Here is a 25,076-nt window from a genome sequence, read left to right as displayed (position 1 = left end):
CGGCAGATTAAACCTCACCAGACTCAAGGTTGACTCAGCCTTCCATCCTTCCGAGGTCAGTAAAAAGAGGACCCAGATTGTTAGGGGCAATATGCTGACTCTGTAACCTGCTTTGAGAGGGCTGTAAAGCACTGTAAAGTGGTATATAAGTCTAAGTGCTATTGCTAAATATCACATGTTTCTGAACATGTGAGTATTTTGAGTTTCTGAACAATTTGAGTATTTATTTATTATTCGTGTGCTGTTTACTGATACCCAATACATAAGACAATAGTGTACAGAATTGACACTTTTTCAGTTGTGTAAAGGAATGTGGGGATGACCTTCAAAGATGGAGTAAAAGAATGGGCAGAAAAAGAATTATAGAATGGATCAGTCTTAACTTATCAGGAAGTAAAAAAAGAGACATTGGAAGATTTTTACTTGTTTTATTTACTTATTTGTATACCAACTAGCAGACAGAAGATATGACGATGACTCCTTAATTGTCCCACACATGGACAAACTTCACCATAGTTTCAATATAGAAACTAGGCATCCTAGAGCAAGCTAAGTCTAAAAATACTAGAGAATTTCTAGAAACCTGGCATTTAGACAAATCAGCCATCAACAAGCATATAGCATTACAATAAGTAGAATTAGCTTATAAATTTTTGTTAACAGAAACTTGTTATTATTAAAGCTGTTAATAAGACTGAAAAGAGTAATTCACTCATTAAGATTACAATTCGGTGAAGACAATTAGCATGGCAAATGCTCTGAGCTAACCTCTTACTTTGTAATTTGTTCTGAGTGCTTTCAACAACTGTAGGTTCCTTTTGTACTCACCTCCCTGTCCATTTGAAAATAAAGATACTTTACTCATACAAGCAGGTGAAAGTTGAAAAAAAATGCTTCTAAACACTCCCAACTAGAAATTTCAGTAGTGAGAAATATTATTAAGAAATGGAAGTTGCATGGAACTCTTGAAGTCAAGGCAAGATCTGGAAGACAAATATATCAGCTGGAACTGCTGAAAATTGGTCATATTCACAAAACAATATCCACAGTACAATATTTCTGATACAACAATAAATTTGCATGGGAGAAGTATCAGAAAACCTTTTCATAAAACTTAACCACAAAAAGTAATTATCCAAAACGTTTGATAAGCCTGAAGTATTTGGAACAAAGTGCTTTAGACTGATGAAATGAAAACTGAATAGCTCAGCCACAGCCACAAAATATACATTTCAAGAAAAATAATATGAAACATTTGAAGAAAAGAGCAATATGGCAAAGTATTAAACATAGAGATCACTCTATTGGCTCAGTATGCTTTAGTATTGTGTGACAGTGAGTGGCACAAAATATACTGTGCAAGTATGAGGAAGAATATCATCAATGTTAACTAAATATCAGTATATACTAGAAGATAGTATCCCAGAATCAATAAGGATATTGAAGCTGAAAATGACTGGATAGTTCATCAAGTCAAGGATCTTAAACCTATCTCCAAATCAACTGTGAAATAGTTAAAGGACAGAAAGACTAAAAAGTTTTGGAATGGCCATAATAGCCCCAACAGTTGAATATTATTGAAAATGTTGGAGAGATGTTAAACATGGACTGGGTGCAAAGATACCCAGAAGAATTCACAAGGAAAAGTGTGGGAAAAAATCCCAAACCAAATATCCAATTCCATATTTATCCATAAAAGATTGGTTGAGAATCAAATATTTTAAAATTTCATATTTTTATTTGTTTTCCTTGTTCCATTTACAATGAGTTAATAATAGAAGCAAATGTATGGTTTGACACTTTTCAAATATTAGATAGTATTTTATTATAATTGTAGAGATTTTTGTATTACCTCCATACAAAAGGAACCCAAAGCTTCACATATCTTATGTTCCACATACTGTACTCTTTATGTTTGGAGTGTGGTTAGAGCAGATACACTGGGTTTTTTTTTTTTTTTTTTTTTGCCCAAACCAGCTTTAAGAATAAATCCAGTATGATAATTTAAGCTAATGTTATGAGGACAGAAGAATGGGGAATCAATCAATCAATATAATAAAACATACAAAATAATTATTCCTGTTCTGTGTAATTAGCAGTCTTTTTACATAAACATACTTGTGCTAATTATCATTACAAAGTATTTTAAAGCTTTCCTTAATATAAATATTAGCTATTTTAGTAAATATGTTAAAGAAAGAAAAAAGGAAAACACAAGATGCCCTTCATCTCAGTGCTTCATCCAAGGAAATTTCAGCTACAGAAAGTTCCTTTGATTTGAAAAACATGGAGACTGAGCAGATGTTGCCTGTCAGTTTGGAAACAGAATCTAATTCTCACTCAAAAAGCCGAGGTCAGTCATAAAATTTATTCTCAAATATTGAATTATTGCATAACTATCTTTGAAGGACTGGATACTGTGTGGAATAAGAAGACTGAAAATAGCATCTCTATGTAAATTATTTGTTCATTTGTTTATACTGTGAATATACAAAATGTTGCCTAGGCTTCTCAGTATCATAAATAATTTTCATATTGAGAGAAGAAGCATTCTTCTCTAAAAATATATAACTAAGAAATCTGTCTCTGTGAACTACGTTGTCATCAGATAGGCATTTCAGTACATAATTCCAATGAATTTCAGCATCTAGACATCTCTGGAAAGGGAAGAAAATTACCATAGGCATTTCCACAAATAACTAGTATAAGGATCTACAGGAAGTAACAAAATGGTTACACAAGTCCTAAACTTCTACCTTGAAGGACATTGCCTCTTGGTGAAGTTTTCTTGAAAAAGTGCACGATAATGGCAAATTGACTGCAGCAAGACACCTCAGATAAATCATAAAATGTTACATTGGGTCATCCAGTCACAAGATACATATAAGATTGTACCTGAGTCTCATGCCAAATGCTTAACTATTTATTTGTTTCTCTACTGTAACATATTATTGCAGGATAATGGATTAAGGAAACTAGGGATCTTTCACAACACTTTCTCAAATATAAAGGTAAAGGTTCCCCTCGCACATATGCGCTAGTCGTTCCTGAATCTAGGGGGCGGTGCTCATCTCTGTTTCAAAGCCAAAGAGCCAGCGCTGTCCGAAGACGTCTCCGTGGTCATGTGGCTGGCATGACTAAACGCCAAAGGCACATGGAACACTGTTACTCAAATATAGATAGAAACAAAAACTACACACAGACAAACATTGTGGACCTGGGAGATATATCAAATAAAGGAAGAAGGCACGATAGTAAGAGGTTCTAGCACTTTTATTTAAAAAAATAGAATATTTGTCCAGGATAAATTGATTTTACTGTAAACATAAATTATTTAAGGTAATAGAGTCATGACTGCAAAATGAAAATACATTTGTTTTTATATTGGTGGTTGCCGAGGCCAAGTTTATATAAATATTTTGTGGTCCAAAATCAGCAATTAATAGTGTAGCTCTTACAGTGCCATGTTTACCATCATACCTCTAAATGATTCTTGATACAACCAGAACTTTTATATAAATATGCCAGCATGTCAGCATTCTTAGAAAATCTCAGGGTGAGTCTGCCAGAATTTTGCAAGATTAAGTATTCATACAAGATTTGAGGTGGGGCAGTTGGTTAGTTTGGAAGAAATGGGTAAGTTGTTTGGCTCCCACAATTTCAATAACCTAGCGCCACTCCTTAACATTTGTTGACTCATATTTGGGACAACTCTGCTGAATGATAAATTGAAACCCAGTCATACATCATTTTATTTTTCAGTAAATTCAAAGTAATTAAGTTCACAAATTTCAGTTACTTTGGTTGCAAACCTCAATTAATTAAAAGATTTAATTTGTCCTAGAAGACACAATTACTTGAAAACTTATTTTTGGTTTATTTTTTTTTCATCATCAGTACTTATTAATGAGTATAGTATATACTCATATATAGTATGAGTATAGTATAGTACAGCAATTTATAGTAGGACTATAGATTTTAGAGTAATATTTTTAAAGCATTTTTTTTTATCCCACTCTTATTATTTTTATAAATAACTCAAGACCTCTCTCCTCCTCCTATTTTATCCATAACAGCAATCCTGTGATGTGAGTTGGGCTGAGAGAGTAACTGGCCCAAAGCCCTTAGCCAGCTTTCATGCCTAAGGTGGGACTGGAACTCACAGTCTCCTGATCTCTAATTTAAATACAGTAGCATAATACAATTATCATAGTAGATTAAATATAAGGTGCACAATATTGTAATTATGTAGTATTTTGATTACTAAAAGGGTTGCCACTGGGCTCTTCAGATTTAACTCTGGATAGCAGTCTGATACAAATCTGTTTTAAAGAAAACTTTTTAGCTCAAGAGGACTTACCTTTCATTGAGTTCAAAACTATTTAAAAGAATACATTATTTGACTATTTGATGTGAACAGACAAATACCGTATTTTCCGGTGTATAAGACGACTGGGCGTATAAGACAACCCCCGACTTTTCCTGTTAAAATATAGGGTTTGGGCTATACTCGCCGTATAAGACTACCCCTCTTCCAACGCACACCAAATAAAAATTAAAAAACATCAACTGGCTCACGCACAATGTAAAAGCAGCTGTGCTAGACCCAAAATGGCCCCTGCAACAAGCAGGAAACTCACACAGCCACAAAAAGCCCCCAAAAAACAACTTTCACACTTTACATACACAAAATTCCACATACAGCTTTGTGAGATTTTGTGTGTTTGTGTAGTTAGAGTGAAACACTACAGAAACACACTAAATCTCAGAAAGCTGCACAAATATTATTTTATTTTATTTTATTTTTATTTTTATATGAAAACTAAATTTAAAACTTCCTAAACTTTAAATGGCTAGGTCTAAAAAAGAACAACTAAAAAAAACCCCAATTAACTATTTTTTTGAAAGTTCCCAAAGGGGAAAAAAACTTACCCAATAGAACAGGGGTCTCCAACCTTGGCAACTTTAAGACTTGTAGACTTCAACTCCCAGAATTCCTCAGCCAGCTTTGTTTTGCTAGCTGAGGAATTCTGGGAGTTGAAGTCCACAACTCTCTGCCTGCTTGATTGCAGGCAGGGAGTGGCTTGCTGATGGAATGGATTCAGGCAAGCTAAGCAAAGCAAGCGTTGCGACTAGCAGCTAAGGTAAGCAAGCTGGAGGGGAAAAACTTTTTTTCTTTTACATGGCTCTGGCGATCCCAGATGCATTGCCTGATTAGCAGGCAAAGCTGGGATGGTCAGAGCTTGGATCGCCAGAGCCATTTAAGGCTCGTCAGAGCCTTTCGGGCTGGTCTGCCTGGTTACAGGAGAACGACACCCGGCGTATAAGACGATCCCTGACTTTTGAAAAGATTTTCATGTGTTAAAAAGTCGTCTTATACACCGGAAAATATGGTATTTGTTACCGTCAAAGATCAGAGATAAAAAGTATAACTGAAAACAGCTAAAAAGATTGTGAAATAAAAATAGGATAATACAGGCAATTGGAATAGTTTGAATAATAGTATACTGAAACTACAGTTGTGGGAGATCTTCTCTGTCTTAGTAAAGTGTTATGTGACTGTCCTGATTATCCAAAGAGAAAGAAAAATTGAATAGTTAAAAATAATGCTGTTTTAAAACACCCATTATACAAATCCTATTTGTTTAATAACCTATTCATGCATTAGTATACTGTTGAGGAACTTATTTGTGTTGCAGAGATGGTTGATTTATCTTAAATTAAACTACATAGTCTAACCATAGTATGTTGTTTTAATACTTGTTTCTATAGTCCATATGTCATGAAACGTTCTCTGGCAAAAATAAATAATTGCTTCTGCTTTTGTCGATTGCTCTTGAAAGAAGCTGTGTATTGTTATAGCTTTCTTTTCTCCTTTCTTCATTCTCGTCCTCATTCTCCAAAATACAGAAGCTTTTTTGAGAAAATAATACAGGCAAGGTCCCAGTGTTTTCCCCTTCTATAGCACTCAATCAGAATAGAGCTGGAAGGGACTTTGGAGGCTTTCTAGTCCTGCCCGCTGCTTATACCATTTCAGATAAGTGACTGTCCAGTCTCTTCTTAAAAACCTCCAGTGATGAAACACCTACAACTTTTGAAGGCAAGCTATTCCACTGGTTAATAGTTCTCACTATTAGGAAGTTTCTCCTTAATTCAGGTTGCTTCTCTCCTTGATTAGTTTCCAACCATTGTTTCTTGTCCTGCCCTCTGGTGCTTTGGAAAATAAATTGACCCCCTCCTCTTTGTGACAGCCTCTCAAATACTGGAATACTGCTATCATGTCCCCCCTAGTACTTCTTTTCAATAGACTAACCACACCCAAATCCTCTAACCGTTCTTCATATGTTTTAACTTAGTTGCTCTTCTTTGCACTTTTTCCAAAGTCTCAATATCTTTTTTGCAATATGGTGACCAAAACTGGATGCACTATTCTAGGTGTGGTCTTACTAAAGCGGTACTAATACATCACGTGATTTTGAGTCTATGCTTCTGTTTAAACAACCAAGGATTGTTATTAGCTTTTTTGGCTGCTGCAACACATCGCTGACTCATGTTTAAGTGATCATCCAAACTCTCATCACTGAACTTTGGGACTATCCTTAAACAGGAAGATACCTACCTGATCCTATCATAATATTGATCAGAAATGCAATGTTTGATTTCTATGTAGTAAAAAATAGAAAGATGCATTCTGTGATACTTCTGAGACAGCAGCTATTTAAATATAAACATTGTAGCAGGATTAGTGTCTGCAAGCAATAAGGAGGTATAAATTTGATTTAATTTGGGTTCCTACACTGAGCATGAAGTTGGATTTAATGGCTTCTTCCAACTCCTTGATTCTGTGATTATATTGTGATGTGGCAGTCAATTAGGATAAAGATTATCTCTCCAATAATAAAAAAATCTGTGATGTAGAAATAAATCTGGATGCACAAATATTAGAATTTAAGACTCAAAAGTGGAATGTTATGACTTTCTTTGGCAATATAAATATTTTTTTGAAATATAGAAAAACCAATGTTGGAGTTGAGGTTTTCTAGACAGAAATGTTTTTGGCTTTTAGTAGGTTTATTTAATTAACCAGATATTGGTTCAGAACTATTTACAGCTGTAGGATCTATCTCAGTATGCTTCATGTGAAAAAAGGATTAAAAAGGATAGAATGTTCAGTAGTTTCCATACTGTATTCTATACCTTTTTTTATCTTAACTAAAATAGACAAAAGAATTCAGATAGCAGATAGATAGGCAGGTATTTGAAAAATAATTATATTTTATTAGCAAGTATGCTTTGCTTAAAAAATCTTCATAATCCATGAGTCCATGTCAATAAATAAATAAGTAAAATAAACCCTTGCCTAAACAATGTGCTAAAATGTCATATTTTACTATTCATATTATGTCTTTAGGAATTCCCCTTCCCCCACCACTGAAAACTACCCAGATGCAGGAAAGGAGTTGAAGATTTTGTCTAACACTCCAGCAAAATTGGCCAAACCCAAACACACTATGTTATAGCTTAGTATAAGGTTCTTGATTTCATAGAAATGTGAGCATAAATTCTAAATGTTAGATTTAAACAAATTATTTTATTGATTTGGTAAAAAATATTACAGAATATACATTCTGACATTCCAACTCTGAAAATGTGTAAGGGACATTGGCATAATATTTAAGCACCCATAGCATTCTGTTATATTGGCAGTGATACCCAGCATGGTTCATATTCCTTAATACATGTTTTGGGATACTGAGCTTTATATTATTCTATTTTGTTACAACATGTCCACTGAAAATTCTGCAAAAGTAGCTTGAAACTATACACTCAATGGCAAAAGATTAATTAAAACACAATTGAAACAGTAAAGGTTTTTTTCCTGTACTCTGTGAACTTAAGCTCCATTAATTTATTGAAATGGAGGTCATGAAAAAATGTAAATCAAGATGACATTTCCAGACTCATTTGTGAAAATCAGTTTTGTGAGCATGAAGGTTTCTAAATTAGATTAAAACTGCCAGTTTAGAGGAGACCTTAATCTCCCCTAAGACCTTAGGGAATCTGAAGCATTTTAACTTTTTAATTAATTGCTGTAATCTGCTTCAACTGCAACATTCTTTTAGAGTTTTCTGTAATGACCAGATGAGTTTAAAGAGAATAGAAAGTTAAAAAGATTCATGGAACCTCATAGAATGTTTTATGTTTCATCTAGCTTGGCTATTTAAAAAACAATTGTTTTTCTACAGTAATATTGAAAAATTAGTGAGAAATATTTATGTTGTTTTTTACTGGTATGATTTGATTTACTTAATGACATTTATTTCTCATGAAATACCTACATAAACTACTGGTAATACATTTTGGAAAAACTAAAGACACCAGTTTTCTATATTATCTAACATCCAACAATCACACTAATAATTTCTACATTTTTAAACATCTACCAATCACCAAAGTCATATTTATTGACCCTTGTTTTTAAATAATGACATATCAATTCAGTTGTACATATAAATTGCTAAATAAATATGTTCTCTTGATTTTAATATTTTTCCTTCTCATATAATGAAAGTGGAAATATTCTGCATGCTAGTTACCATGACCCTTCTGACATGACAAGTTGCTACAAGTTGACTATCATACAGCTTGGCTCAAATGAAGTAATTATGGAATAATAAAATATACCAAAAGTACAAGTTATGACATTATGGCTGAACTTATTTTTTAAAGCCTTTTAATATTAAGTTGAGTTGTAAATGCTTGTTTGGGGAAGCCATTGTATGACCTACAGTAAAAGTATTATATGTTATTTAGAATAGAATAGAATAACAGAGTTGGAAGGGACCTTGAAGATCTTCTAGTCCAACCCCTGCTTAGGCAGGAAACCCTACACCACTTCAGACAAATGGTTATCCAACATCATCTTAAAAACTTCCAGTGTTGGAGCATTCACAACTTCTGGTGGCAAGTTGTTCCACTGATTAATTGTCCTCACTATTTAATTTTGCTATATTAAAATACAGTTCAAAGATTCATTCAAAGAATTTTTTCAACTGGCTTTTATGGACAGTAAACACAGTGTGTTTCATAATACTAATTGTACACATAAATGGCAAAAATAAAGGGTTTATAATTCTCATTCAGGAGAATTTCTAAACTCTCAACTTCCAGCAGCTTCTGACACACCAAATGTTATGAATCTAGAACCAGTTTTGTGGATGAATAAGGGTTTGAGGGAAACCTCACTGTTGTTGATAGACAAGTTTTATTAACTGTGTTAGCTTATTGATTATTTAATTGTAGATTCAATAAAAATACAAACCTCCTTCAATATATGGCTGAAATTTGATGTGGATGTTCCATGCAATACCAAGTTTTGTCTCAAAACAAAGACGTTAGTAGTGCATTAGAGGTGCAAATAGTGACCTCTAATTAATTATATCAAAAGGGAATCTTTCCATCAGAATCCACGCTCCAAAAATGAGCAGGCTAGGATAATTTTTTACTGAATTAATATTTTATTGTTAAAATTAATTGCCTTGAAGAGAAAGTATTTAATTTGTATGGATATTCTTTCCCCATCCGAATATACCAGTCATTCTATCTCACAGGCAGAAACCATTCTCACACACATAACACAAGTATACAAACACACAGTACACATACCCCTCATGCCTTCCAACAGAAACAGCAAAAAGGAAGAAATACAAAAAAAAATGAATAAAGGGGAGGGGGGTATTGTAAGTATTATTGGAAAAAATGTTTATATTGTATCAGAAATCTCCCCCTATCTCCCTCCTTTGTGTATGTGTGTGAGGGAGAGAGGGAGGGAGGGGGGAGGGGGAGAGGGTGGGAGAGAGAGAGAGGGAGGGACGGGGAGAGAGAGAGAGAGAGGTATTTCTGATACAATATAAACATTTTTTTTTTTTTTTGGTTTGGATGTGGTAGCAATACTGGGTGGGGCTCATGAAGTTCTTGTGGCTTTGACTTCAGATTTGCTTCTATCTATTCCTACTAGTTTCTGCCAACTGTGACATGCTTTAATCCAGCCCAGCTTTCCTCTTTGTACCTACTAATTTGGGGGCTTTTAAAGTCTGTGTCCATATGCATGAAGTCATTGCTTGAGATTCTAAAATTGGCCAAGACAGCCTATTCTTATTCTTGTTTACTCTGATTATGCTGCAAGTCAAAGATAGGGTTTTATTTCTGTAATTCAGTTGCTGTAATAAATAGATTTTCCTCTTCTGTTATTTTGACTGCAATGTTGCTGGCCACCTTATATTAGAAGATCCTTATTTCTTACCTCTAAAATTATGATCATATGTGAAATTATGATCACATGTGAAGAGAACTAGATAACCCAGGACCCCTTGGCCATCATTTCAGAGATATTTCTTTACCAGATTACCTTAATGCCTTCAACAATGGCAGCATTTCTAATACACTGCCTTCACTTGAAAAGTTCTTAAAAATTAGGGTCACATTCAGAGCTCCATCTGCCTTGAAAGTAGTCCAAGTTTAACTGTATACCATGTTTCCCTGAAAATAAGACCCTGTCTTATATTTTGTTGAACCTTGAAATAAGCGCTTGGCCTTATTACCATGCGCTCAAAAGCCTGATTGGGCTTATTATCAGGGGATGTCTTATTTTGGGGGAAACAGGGCAGCACAGTCAGACATCAGGAGTGGATCATAGGAAATGATTTATGATATTTTGCATCATATTATACATGTTTTATGACAATTTTATGTCATAAAAACTTTTATACAATTCGCCAATTTCAATTCCACAGATGCAGGGATTTTGGATGCATTCTGTAAATTAGCCGCTTTGAACTATTTTGGTTCAAAAGGTTTTACCCTATGATGCACCACTTCACCCAGTTAAAATTACAGATACGAGAGTTTTAATAGTATATAGATAGATAATGGCAGAAGTTACAGTACAGTGCCAAAGATGCAATACATTGAATCCCCTTTCTCTTTGAAGATTTGTGATAGATTCAAAACTGTGCCTAATGTAGGTAACCAGATCTTTGTATATGTCCCTTATGATAAAGTTTTCTGAAACCTTCAAGAGAGGTGGGATTAATATGGATCCTTTCCTTTTTAAATCTGTATTTTGTTTGGTTTAGTTCTATCTATCTCTGAAACTTTACCATTTCCTTTTCTCAGCAAATGGAGAAGACAACACCAGAAAAACTCTTACAGAAAGTCGAGTTATTATATAACAAAATTTTTCATACAAATTTTATTTAGCTGTTTATATAGAATGCTTATCCATGCATGCATATACAAGAATGCCCACACTCATGCGTGCGCACACACACACACACAGAAATGCACATGGTAATACAGGACACAAGATACACACACATACTAGTCATAAGGTGAGAATTTTTTATTATATACAAATACCAATAGCTTCATTAGATTCCTTCAGAGTTTTTAGTAGTAGCAATAATTTATTCCTACTCTAGATTCCTTCCATCTTTACAATATTACTAATTATTTATTACTACTATAGCTTGAAGAGTTTACAGTTGATACCATCTGAAATCTTAATACTAGTCTGATACCATCTGAAATCTTAATATTCGAAGGAAAAGAATGTATTTAAGATGCATTGATGTCTAAGGACCTCTTCCCAACAATTCTTTTTCTGCATAAAGAACAGTGAGGAAACATTCTATTCTGACTAAAAAAAGTTTTTATAATAATGCAATTCACTTGATTTCACAGAGATTTAGGAGGACAAAAGATGAATTTTCCACAAATCATTAATAAAACTGGCATGCAAATTTTCAACACTCTGAAATCTGGATAAGCTAATTAGAACAAAAATTACCATCATTTTCTATCAGTTCTTGATATGGAATAGACATCATACTTTATCATTTAATGCTGTTCATATGTATTTTGTGTGAGATATGTTTTGTTTTTCAGCCAGGTTATCAACTGTAAAAGTGTGTACAGTGCATATAAGCCCCAAACCAATATCTAAAATAACTTATTTTTGCTTTTGCTATATTATTCACGAAAGTGTTGAATAAGCCCATTGCTTTTGTCTCTTTGTTGGCTCAATTAAGTAATGGTTTCTGCAGGGATCTTGCAAAATGCATATTTAATAGGGATTTGTATGAAAACAGAAAACATGTTTTGTTTCAAGTTCAGAACAAATAGTCCCTCTCCAACTATTGAGTTCAAATTCTTCAAAATGGGTTTGTTCCCAACTGAATGAAAGTTGACAGAGCTCCAGTATCCTAACCATATAAACTAATGGGAACTTGGAGCTAAGGTAACTACCCTTGTTTCTTCATTTGTTACCAATGACCATATTTTATAGTATGATAGTGGAACCAAAATAGTAAATCAAAGAAAAATGTTAGGGAAAATAATGTTTCCTGAAAATATCCGTAATTTTGGAAAAGACAAATTGCTTTGAGTTTTGACCCTCAGATTCTAATTATGGAGACATTAATAGCTGTTTAAGAAGAAACATGCAAAATATTTGGACTCATGAATCTTCAGATGACATGAAATAAACGTGATTCTGTCATTTTAGATATACCATTGAATCTATAAATGACATTTAAGTTTCCATAGAATACAGAAACTGATTAATTTAGTATGAAAGTGGTTGCTGTGCTGATTCCAAAATAGACAGACAGGACCCAGAGTGGTTTGGGAGGGAAAAAAATTGGCCAACAGTATAAGTAAATTAGCAAGATTTTCATTTCCATAGAATTTTTTCACATAGTCCAATTTGTATATTTTCTCAGAAATTCTAATTAATCTTGAGGAACCCTTAGCTTATCTTGACTGATCTTGGAAGCTAAAAGTTCTTGGCCCAGATTAGTAGGACTATGTAACTTCTGAAAGAGGTGCTTCAGTATATATGGAGCCAAGTGAAGCAGCCATAACTTTTCCAGAATGTTTTCCTGACTGTCCCTGCATGTCTGTCTTTGCACAGCCAGTTTGCTTCATCAGAAAAATAAAATAAAATAAAATAAAGCAGCTGTGCATTTGCACATATGCAGAGAGAGATGGGAGCATCTGTCAAAGTGGCTATGAAAATCTGGAAAAATAGGTAATTGCTTTAACAATTCAGAAATAAATGTTTCATAAGTGATCCTCTCTGCTCACAAGCATCACTTTGAACTTATCGGTACAGTATATTGGTTTGAACATGGATAGGGGAATCACCCGAGAATTCTAAAGTAGTTTTCAAAAAGGGAAGACAAAAATCTCCCAGAAGAATGCATTGGCAAACCATTTCTGCAATAGCCAAGTAGTCTGTTTATTACTAAGAGTTGAACTCCACTTGAACTATTTTTACTTTTAAATATTATTTCTATGAATCAACCCATTCTGATGTATTCCTTGAACAGGAGTGGGAAAAGAAATGTCACTTGGACGCCAAGAAGCCTTTGAAATTTTCAAACGAGATTATGTAGATAGCATAACTATTGAAGACAATAAACAACTCCTTAAACAAAGGTAAGATTTACACTCAACCATAAAACTCATAGATTTTGTAGGCAAAAATAGATACCTCTGGCCGGGAGAGAGAAATTAATTATAATATGTAGATGGTTTAAGCAAATAAGTATACTAACTGCATAGACTATACTAAAAGGCAAGAAATGTATACATCTAAGGGACATTGTTTAGGATAGGGATTACTGTAAACTACATCTCTGTGGAAAACATTCCACAAATTGGTGAATTAAGTGACAGAGTAGCAGTGTAGGATCTTTAGTTCTATTCAATTCTAGAAGATCTTGCAAATTGATCTGATAAGCAGAGACACCAGAATACCAAATATCTATAATAAAAAGAATCCTGGAAAATATCTTCATATAATTAGTTTTGAATGCATAAAACGTGTAGAAATAAATGTAAAAACACATTTTATCACTTTTTATAAGTAAAAGTAGATACACATTTTATGTCTCAATTTACAAATAAAAACTTATGCCATAAATGTGGATATGTTGAAGAATTTATTTTCCAGTTGGTTAATGTAATTGTGGAAAAATATGAATAAAAGAAAAATATGCTATACAATTTAAAAAATGAGAATATGCTACTCACAAATCTATCTATGGCTATTAATTTCTTTATAACCTAAGATCATACAATATAACATTCAGCTGCAATCAGTTATGTAGCAAAACTGGGAATATACTGTATAAATATTTAAATGTTATGTGTATGGGAAATTTGATATAGCAGAAACTTCAGAGTGATGTCTTAGGGAATTTCCATGGTAGGGTAATCGGAAATAGGGCTTGGAGCATGTTCTGCTATTAGTGAAGCGAAATGAAATTCAAGTCATTCATCTTGAAGCTCTGCAAAATCTTTTAGGGTTTTGGAGAAAGGAACAGTAAATGTAGAATTCCAGTTAAAGGACAATAAAGCAATTATGATCAACTTGTTTTTCTCCAGTTTTCCAACTCTCCTTGATAAATAAAAATATTTTAATAATAGTACAATAATTAAAATGCTTCAGGGAGCTTAACCTAGAATATATTAAAAACATTCAGTTGATAGCCTTTAAGGAAGTTTAATCACACTCCAGCGAGATTGCCTGACAAATTTTCCACATGTGCTAGGCCTACCAAACGTGGCAGAACTTCTAAATTCACTGAATGCAAGGAGAAATATTAGGATTCTGGAGATAAATTGAGGCATTTAAAAAAAGGTCTTTCATAGTCATCTCAAACTTTAGATTCCTTTAGCTGTCTTGTGCCATCTGTTTTTTATTTTTCTCTTCCTGGTTATGCCTTCTATTACTGTATTATTTATTTTGCTGCCATCTTCCAACCTTTCTTCTTAAGAATTATTATACAAATGATCAGTCATTATCTTTAGCTAAAGTGATAAATGCTGTGCAATTGTACTTTTAGTTAAATTTTAAATAGAAATGCTTTAGCTTTCTGTCCTATTTGTTCTTCCGATATTATTACTTGTTATTAATATTTTATTATTATTACCTCCTATTCAAGCAGGAAACCCTATACCATTTCAGACATGGTTGTCTAATCTCTTCTTTAAAAATTCCAGTTTTGGAGCACCCACAACTTCTAGAGGCAACTTGTTCCACTGTTTAATTATTCTAATTGTCAGGAAATTTCTCCTTAGTTTTAGATTGGTTCTTCCCTTGATTAGTTTCCATCCATTACTGCTTGCAGATATCCTAACTTAGAGAAACTAAATATTTAGGTACTCTAAATGGACAGCTAAATAATATCATTTTAATCTTAGCAGAAAACAGTTTTCCCTGTGTAATACACATTTCACTTCGCTATTTTTTAATACTGTGTAATCTTTCTAAATTTTGCAGAATAGATATTCATTTGAATGAATCCAGTATAAAATAAAAGCAAGGATTTAAATTTGACTTTTGGCCTGAATCCTAGCATCCACATGGGATAATAGGCTGACTCTGATTCTGGGTTTTATTATTTATTATTTATTAGTTAATTTGGTTTAAAATGGAATTTTGTTGTACAAGTTTTTAACTTGTGTTCGCCACCCTCAGTCCTTCTGGAGAAGGGCGGCATATAAATACATGAAATAAATAAATAAATAAATAAATAAATAAATAAATAAATAATCACAATACTTGCCCGCCGCCTTGAAAGAGGCGGTGGTGAGGCCCCTCCTCAAGAAGCCCTCCTTGGACCCGGCTGTTTTAGTAAATTACCGTCCAGTCTCCAACCTCTGCTTTGTGGCGAAGGTTGTTGAGAGTGTGGTGGTGCGACAGTTCCCCCAGTACCTGGATGAAGTGGTCTATCTCGATCCATTCCAGTCAGGCTTCAGACCTAGGTACAGCACGGAAATGGCATTGGTCACATTGGTTGATGATCTCTGGAGGGCTCAGGACAGGGGTTGCTCCTCGGTCCTGGTCCTATTAGATCTCTCAGCGGCTTTTGATACCATCATGCCATGGTACCATGGCATCATGCTGCGCCGGTTGGAGGGTTAGGGGTGGGGAGCACCGTGTTACGGTGGTTCTCTTCCTTCCTCTCTGACCGGTCGCAGTTTGTGTTGATGGGGGGGCCAGAGGTTGACCCCGAGGTGCCTTGTATGTGGGGTGCCACAGGGGTCGGTCCTCTCGCCCCTTCTGTTCAACATTTATGTGAAGCCGCTGGGTGAGATCATCCGTGGTTTCGGGGTGAAGTTCCATCAGTACGCTGAAGTTCCATGTACTCAGCAGTACATCTCCACCCCGGACCACCCCAATGATGCCCTTGATGTGATGTCCCGGTGTCTGGAGGCCGTGCGGATCTGGATGGGGAGAAACAGGCTCAAGCGCAACCCATCCAAGACTGAGTGGCTGTGGCTCCCGGTGCCCTGATATAGTCAGTTGGTGCCATCTCTGACTATTGGGGGCGAGTCGTTGGCCCCCACGGAGAGGGCTCACAACTTGGGTGTCCTCCTGGGCGCATGGCTGTCCTTAGAAGAACATGTGATGGCCGTTGCCAGGGTGGCTTTCTATCATGTCCACCTGATTCGCCAGTTGCGTTCCTTTCTGGATCGGGACTCCTTGCGCACGGTCACTCATGCCCTCGTCACCTCCCCCTGGACTACTGTAATGCTGTCTACATGGGGCTCCCCTTGAAGAGCACCCGGAGGCTCCAACTGGTCCAGAATGCGGCCGCGTGGGTGATTATGGGAGTGTCATGGCACTCCCATGTAACACCTCTCCTGCGTGAGCTGCAGTGGCTCCCAGTGGTCCTCCGGGTGCGATTCAAGGTGTTGGTGACCACCTTTAGAGCGCTCCCTGGCTTAGGAGACCACCTTCTGCCACCGAGAGCCTCTCACCGGCCAGTACGCTCCCACAGAGGGGGGCTCCTTGGCATGCTGTCGGCCAAACAATGTCAACTGGCGGCCCCCAGGGGGAGAGCTTTCTCTGTGGGAGCACCTGCCCTCTGGAACGAGCTCCCCCCGGAGATATGGATGATTCCGGATTTACGTACTTTCTGCCGGGCCCTCAAAACTTTTTTTTTCAACAAGCCGGGCTGGCCTATCTCTCCAATTGTTTAATTTTAATTTGAATTTTAAATGGGGTATTTTAATTGTTGGGCCAAATTGTTTAATATATTTTAAAATTGTTTTTAAACTTTGTATTCTATGTTTTTTACTTTTGGCTGTTCACCGCCCTGAGTCCTTCGGGAGAAGGGCGGTATATAAATTTAAATATAAATAAATAAATAAATAAATCAAATTAGGATGTTTACTGGGTAAACATGCATCGGATAGCATTATTTTGCTGTATTTATGATAACTGCTGCAATGTTATGATACAAGAGCACAAGGAGTGCTTTATTGTATGTGAAAACCCATTAGCAAATGACATTGGGAACTTTAGATAAATCACACTTGTTTAAAACAAACTCTTTTCAGATCTACTCTGTAATTTGGAATGTAACTGCTGAACCACCACTTATACAAAAACTCAGTGACCAAGCCACTATTCAAATTGCTAGGTAACATTATATATACAACACATTTCAAATTTAACAAAACTCTCCTAAATGTAACTCTTTGTTATGCAAATAATATATATGTGGTAATCTGTTTTATTTTGTGCTGGTTTTGATTCAAAATTACTTTTTCTTTACTGTATGATTTTTATTTTTTGGCTTTTCCCATATCCCTAGTTGAAATGGTTGCATTCGTTTTTCCATAAACCAGTGGTGTAATTCATGCTTTTCACTACTTAAAGATGTCCAGAGAACTGCTTTTTATAGATTTTTCTTAAGTTTTCTGTGGTAGGGTGGCACCATCCTCTCCATGCAACCACACTAGCATTACTTCCTCAGGCACCTTATTTTTCCTTCTCATCCATTTCTAAATTGTTTCCAACTTGTCAGTATTTTTAACCATAAAATCATGGGATTGAAAAGGATCAAAAAGGGATCTAACCCAAGTTTCTGACATAAATTTCATCAATCTGCAAACTTTCCCCAACAGTTTATAGGATCCAGATCACAGTGCACCACAAGTAAATATATTATAAAAGGTGCCAACATTTATCGTTCATTCCTGAGTCAAATTAGGTATTTATTCTCAATAATGTTTACTGAGTGAGGGAAACATGTTTGCCTGTTAACTATTAAATTAGCTAATAGATTTTTGTGGCTTAAACTTTAATATCTTGAGCCAATTTTAGCAGTGCACAAAGTATGTACAAATATTCAACAGAAATGATTGAATAATTATTAGGATAGGAAGAGGCTGCCAAATCATGATTGAACAGGATGAGAGTCCTTATATCCTTTGAGGAATTGTAGTGAATCTGCAGCTCTGGGGTGGCCAGCTAAGATTTACTAGACACCAGTGGTGGAAACTTAATGCACTCACAAGCCACTGGCTGCCAGAACATAATTTTTGATTAGTCCTATAAACCAAACAGAAAATGATTTTAGAATTTGCCATTGAAAATATGTAATGGGACCATTTTGCAGTATTTCATCATTCATGACTATTCCATTTGCTTTCTGCTGTTTTTAACAGTAGGAATAAATAACTCTTGCTCCTTCTATTTACTTTATCAGAAGCTAGCAGCCAAAGGGCAGATATATAAAACCTTTCATTTCTTCATTAAATGCTAATTTATGGTAAATCTGTAGCTCAGAGTGCAAGGTTTACCCATCTATAGCAAAGCTCTGCACTGAAAAAACTGAATCACAATACCCACCACTAAGGACTCCAGAGAAACAAAATAAGACTGATAAACCTTGACAAATGAAGAGAGTTGGAGAGAAGAAAACAAAGGAGTTGGTGCATTGCTGCAAGGAATAGGTCCTTTTATCTAGAAACCTTGTGACTAGCTACCGTAGTATAGGTGAACTTTTCTACTATGCAGGGATGTGTGCCCATGTCAATCAAAGCCTGCAGAAAGGGGGACATGGAGTTAGGAGAAAGCTGCCCAAAGTAATGCTTGTATTAGAAGTAGAAAAACTGACCAGGGAGGGCCCAGGTATCCAAATTGTACCAAGTGCTTAGAATAAGTTAGCATGTGTAAAAGTAAAAATGACTTAAAATACTAGGTGCTAAAAAAGTGAAAGAAAAAAAAGTCAAAAATTGAAAGAACATAGTTACCTAAAGTATGCCTCTTATGAAGCTGACTGGGTTTGTTGTTTTTCTTACTTTGTTCCATGTCCACTTTTGTTAGACAAAATGGAACATAATAGCTTTTTCCAATTCTTCATCATAGACAAATTCTTGCCCAGATAATAATTTAATCATGTCATTGATAATAAGGCTGATTGTACATATATGAGTAACCATAAAAAATTCATGACAAGGAACTTGTCCTAGCCACAAATATCATAACAGTATGAGTTCATCCTAAAGATATTCTTGAATATTAGAATTAAGATTTCTTTTTCTTTTTATCCTTCAGGTTTCTTTCTATTATTTATAAAAGAACAAGCATGATATATGTTTTTCCTAAATTAAAATCTCAATCCCAAAGGTGCTTTTTTTTCCCCAAGAGGTAACTGGACTTTCTGGTTTTTCTTTGAAGACATTTTGCTTCTCATCCAAGAAGCTTATTCAGCTCTGAAGAAGAGTTGAAGAGCTGAATAAGGACATTGTGGAACATTGTTACTTATGCTTTAGTCAGGTCCATTTGCTGAAGACAGTTTGTCTAATAGGGGTTATTTGGTTATAACTCTTGGTAAATACTTTTTATTATGGTTTTAAAAAATATTTTAAGTAAAAAACATTTTGGAAAAGTGTGTTCAGGGTAAAAATTTTTAATATGTATTAACTCCCTTTTTATGATCCTGTAATCTCTTAATTTGGGGTAGAGTTGGGGCAATTGGATGGAACTGAGCATTTACTGGCCAGATGCCCTTCCTGACACCACATGGAGTTTGCAGCAGATATTTTTTTCTTTGCGCCCTAGGCGAGAAACATCTGCTGATATTTAGGATTGAACTCCCAACCTTCTGATCGGAGACGAGAGTCTTTACACTAGGCTACCACACTGTTCAATTTTAATACATATTATAACCTGTAAATATTGTTGATAACTATCTTCACATATCTGCTACCTGTACAAATGTCTCTAGATCAAGGGTGAGCAACATGCAACAAGATCATGTCAGTGAAATTTAGAACAAAAAATACTAGAAATTGATGGCACAATTTTTAACTCCAGAAAGAGCAGAATATAATAATTTGTACTTGTTCAAAGTCACAAAAAGTGGGTGTTGGAAACTTCATGTATATAATTTGCAATCCATGCAATTAGTTCACTTGGTTATTCAGATGTAATTTCATCTTGTTCATGTTATAAACAAAGTTGTAGAGACCTTTAAAGAATGAAAATTTAAAGCACCATAACTCCAAAATCCTGGCAGTGAAGTTTGGCATCTTCATCCCAGTTATTACAATTTAGTTTGCTGCAAATTTTATTTTGCTATAGAGGAAACAAACAATAAAAATGAAAACAATTTACCATATAATACCATGAGACATTTCCCTCCCAGTCCCAAGCTTCATTTTTTCCAAAGTAGAGGACTGTCTCCCCTTCAACTTTTCCCAACAGCCTATTCCCCTCCCCTCCCCCCCATTCTTCCTTTTGGCTACCATGGCCCCTGCCTTAAGGAAGTGGCAAGCAGCCCCAGAACTGCACTGCTCTGGGGCTACTAACTGTGCTGTGGCTCAGGGGCTTCTTGGCATGCTGTGGGTTTGGGATTGCAAGAAGCTCTTGTGCCACAGCACAAAGCCATAGCTGCCCCAGCTGCTGTGGGCCAGCTGCTCAACCTGCCTCAGCATCACAACATGGTGTAAAGCTGCAGCCACCCAGGAAGCCACAGCTGCTTCAATCCAGTCTCAACCACAGCTGTACTCAACTTCTTGTACTCCAAAGGCCCCGCTGCTTGCACCTTGCCATCCTAGATGTCCTTCACTGCCTTCTTGCTCCCAATGCCAATGAGGCATGCCCAGCCTGCCCCTTCGTGAGACGGCTGCTGGCCACATGAGGCCAACTTCCCCAGGTCTTGTGAGAAACCCGCCATGTGTGACGGGGGTAGAAAACAAGTGGCCAGCAGCTGCCTCATGAATAGCCAGACTGCAATGGCAGCAAAAAGACAGCAGTAATGGGCCAGGGCAGCAGGGATGAAATAGGCAGGTGGGGGAGTTGAAGCATTCCTGCAATCATAAGTACAGGTAAGTTGCTACATGCCCAAATTCTTACCATGCAGCACTGGGAACACTACAATGACCGTAACTTTGGGGACTGGTCTTAAATAAATTTGTTCAGCACTGCCATAACTTCAAACACTCACAAAATGAATGGTTGTTAACCAAGGAACACACACAGAGTGAAATGCTGGTCCTTGTAGTTTTCTTGGTAACAAATAAAAATAATGATCAAGTACTGTAAAATCATAGGCACAAGTCATCTGCAAAACCAAAATAAAATAATCAGTTTGGGTAAAACTGGAATTGGATATAAAAATGCCTAGCCTGTTTTGGAAGCTGCTGAGTAACTATCTCCCTGGAATTGCCCATTAGCAAACAACAAAGAGATTCCCTTCCAAGTAGCTCAGAGGCTCAGTTATGACATACAGGGAAAGAAATTTCACAATCTTTGAACCCAAACAACATAGGATCTTCCAAATCAACATCAAAACCATCAAATAGGTTTAGCAGTAAATAGGCAGGCTGTACAAATCATAGAGTAGGTGTAATATGACTCTTGCATTGCATCCTGGTCAGTAATTTAGTGGTAGCATTCTGTACCAGCTAGAGCTTCCAAACCATCTTCAAAGGTTGCCTACATAAAACACATAATAATTTAGATGCAAGATTATTCAGACATGTTTTACTGTCAACAGGTTTCCTAAAATGCATGACTCCAACCTGTTCAAGCCTTTTAAAACTGAATTGGGATTGAAAATGAATAGATTATCAGTATAACTAAGCATTTATGTAATATGCTTTTTGCAACAGTTGATTTATTGGATTCTGAACCAGTTGAAATCCACAAACAGTTTTCACAAACATATTCTATACGTAGTTACATAGAACCATAGGATGTAAGGATTGAAAGAAATCTCAGAGATTATCTAGTGCAAGAATCCACTATAATAGCATTGCTGACAGTTGTTACCAAGCTTCTGTTTAAATACATTCAGCAAAATAAGAGTCCACCGTACTCCTGGTACAATTTGTTCTATGGTTAAACAGCTCTTGTTATTGGGAAATTTTCTCAAGGGCCCAAGTAAAATTTTGATATTTGTCCCTGAATTTCTTGTCCAATTATTGTTTGTCCCATCTTCTATAATAATTCTAGACCCATTTTCTACATGATACCCCTTCAATTACTTGAACATAGATGTGGAGTTTCCCTCAGTCATCTCTTCTCCAAGCTGAATATACCAGTACCTATAATCCTTCCTCCTAGAATTATCTTTCCAGACCTGTTATTTTGGTTAATCTCTTTTTGGTCCTACTCCATATGCTGCTGCCAAATATGATCCCCCATCTTATACTCTCAATATTTATACTTCATTTTTCTTACCCAAATAATAGGAGTTTTTATTTGTCCCAGAATTTTGATACTGTCCTTCAAGGTGTTTCCTGTTTCCTCTGTTTCCATGCAGAATTCATAAACTGTTATTCATTTGTTAAATAGCACAAAGCCTAAAATAGAGACCTGTGATACATCTCATCAAACCTTTAGAGCTGTTAATACTGGATTCAACCCGCACTTACCCATCTAATTGTAGAATAGTTAAGCACATATTTTGCAATCTTCTCTACCAAGAATGTAATGGGAAACATTGTTGAATGCTTTGCTAAAGTCAAAATATGCTGTGTCCACAACATTTTTGTGGTCAACTAAACTGGTCACACTATCAAAAAAGAAGATCAGGTTAGTTTGGCATGATTTATTCTTGATTGAATCATGCTGACTCCTGCCAAGCAATGCATTCTTTTCTAAATACTCACCAACTGACTGGTTAAAATCTGTGCCAATGTTTTGCCTAGTAGTAAATCAGGGTAGCAGTAAAAGAGTCTCTAGTTACCTGAATCTTCTTTTTTCCCATTTTGTGAAGATAGGAACAACATTTACACTACCCTAGCTCCTGGCTTTAAGCCCATCCTACATGATTTTTTAAAGATCACCAAAAGGGCTGCAAGATGACATTCTCAACCTCCCTCAAGACTCATGTATGTAGCTACTTTGTTCTTGAAGATGTAAACACATTCATATTAGCCAAATGTTATCTACCTACTTCTTAACTCTTGGGGTGGAGGGTAAAATATGGTCTCTTGTAACACCTTTTCCAACTAAAAAAATATTATTACTAGGTATAAGCTTTCATGCGCTGTAGCTCACTTCATCAGACACATAGAGTGGCTAGCTAGACTAAGGTAGGATTTAAATTGGGGGGATGTCCTGAAGGAAAGGGAACGGAAAATACTTTGGGTATGCAGATTCCGGTTACATCTATGAGGCAAATTACAACTAGCACATCAGTTAACTACTATAATTTGTTAAAACATATTGTGATGATTGAGATCTGAAATTGCCTAAAACCTTTTGATAAACACATCCAAAGGTTTTAGGCAATTTCAAATCTCAATCATCACAATATGTTTTAACACATTATAGGTCAACAACTTCTCACTCAATGGTACTATTAAAGTTGCACTAAAGTCCTATGAAATATCTGCTAAATATATTCTTCCTTTATTTACTCATCCTACATGCTCAATATGAAGGGAAGCTGGATTGAAAGAAGATGAGCATGATTTTAAAATTGGAGGAAGAAACAAATCGTTAATTTGTGCTATGCTGATAATATTATCTAATAACCAAAATGCAAAATATCTGCAAGGTCTGGTAATAAAAATCAATGAGGATAGTGAAAAAATGGGATTAAAATTAAATATAAAGATCAAACTAATGAAAAGAGTACAATGTTGAATAAAGACTGAAAATGGGTCCTTGTAATTGCAGCTGTCTCTGTGTTCCTGCAGGCACATGATTGCAATTCTGGGACTTGGCAACTGGGCTGCAATTACAATGTTGCAGCATCTTGGAATCACCTGATCACCATTTGTAACTTTCACTGCCAGCTTTTGATAAGCAAAGTCATTGGAGAAGCTGGCAGGAGATTGCAAGCAGTGATCACGTGACCATGGGACTCTGCAATCATGCAGGATTCTCCTAAGAACAACAACTGGGACTGTCACAACTGCTGTGGTAAACTGCCACAGTCACATGATGTTGCACTTTAAAACCATATCCTACAAACACATTGCTTAGGGATGCAGTTGCTGGTCCTACTTACCCTCATTAAGCAAGGGCCATAACTCTTTGGTGACTATTCCCATCCTCCATTTTCTATATACACTTTGGATTCTAAATTCAGTTAAAACTGAAAAAAGCTAATCATAGAGAGGGGGTTTCCCTGGTGCCCTCCCAGTTTTCCTTCTCAGAATACTGTGCATTTATACCTTCAGCATCTAGGTTTTGAGAAGTTCCCAACTTCCCTGCATTCCATTTGTCCTCAGGATTTTGTCTATGGGATCTCCTCTCGTTAATTATTACAACTTTATTAATAGAATTAAAGCTTCATGATACTTGGGAGGTTATAAAAGCAGAGTTAGTCACAACAGTGGTAGCAATGTAGCAAATCATGGCTGATCATGAAAAAAGAATCAGATCTTGTTAGTGTTTGCATGCTAGGCCACCAGGAAATTCCAGTGCTATAGGCTAGACGGGAAATCAAAACACATTCCAGAAGAAGGCAATGGTAGATCACTTCTGTATAATTGACAAGAAAACAATATAGCTCTGTCCACACAAATACTGTATAAGTCAGATTTATCTTCAAAGACATGTTGCTTTCTTACATACAGAATTATTGTTATTTAGAAAGCACCTAGAAACCAAATGTAACTAGTAGAAGTAGAAGCGATGTCATGTAGGACATTCTTACCAGCAAAGTCTGAATTCACTCACATCCCAGTCTGAGAGATACCACTTTTTTTAGACCATGAAGAGATTAGCACCTGTTGGTTTAGCACAGATG

The 25,076-nt window shown here is 35.8% G+C and overlaps 1 protein-coding gene across 4 annotated transcripts in view; it reads left to right on the top strand.

The window, feature by feature from the left end:
- The window catches only part of KIF6 (kinesin family member 6), a 126,556-nt gene that overhangs the window by 46,346 nt on the left and 55,134 nt on the right, over positions 1-25,076 (top strand). For all 4 annotated transcript variants that reach the window (XR_015731483.1, XR_004593013.3, XM_034428018.3 and 1 more), the window contains exons 13-14: positions 2,174-2,353; positions 13,392-13,500. Coding sequence is in view for 2 of the 4 variants with exons in the window: in XM_034428018.3 (XP_034283909.1) it covers positions 2,174-2,353; positions 13,392-13,500 (289 nt within the window). In the remaining 2 variants the exon portion in view is untranslated. The remainder of the gene's footprint in view (positions 1-2,173; positions 2,354-13,391; positions 13,501-25,076) is intronic.

This window comes from Pantherophis guttatus, chromosome 1 (genome assembly GCF_059756535.1).
Source record: "Pantherophis guttatus breed Tessera chromosome 1, ASM5975653v1, whole genome shotgun sequence".
In the NCBI taxonomy this organism is placed as follows: Eukaryota; Metazoa; Chordata; class Lepidosauria; order Squamata; family Colubridae; genus Pantherophis; species Pantherophis guttatus.
This window is presented reverse-complemented; position numbering and strand designations above follow the sequence as displayed.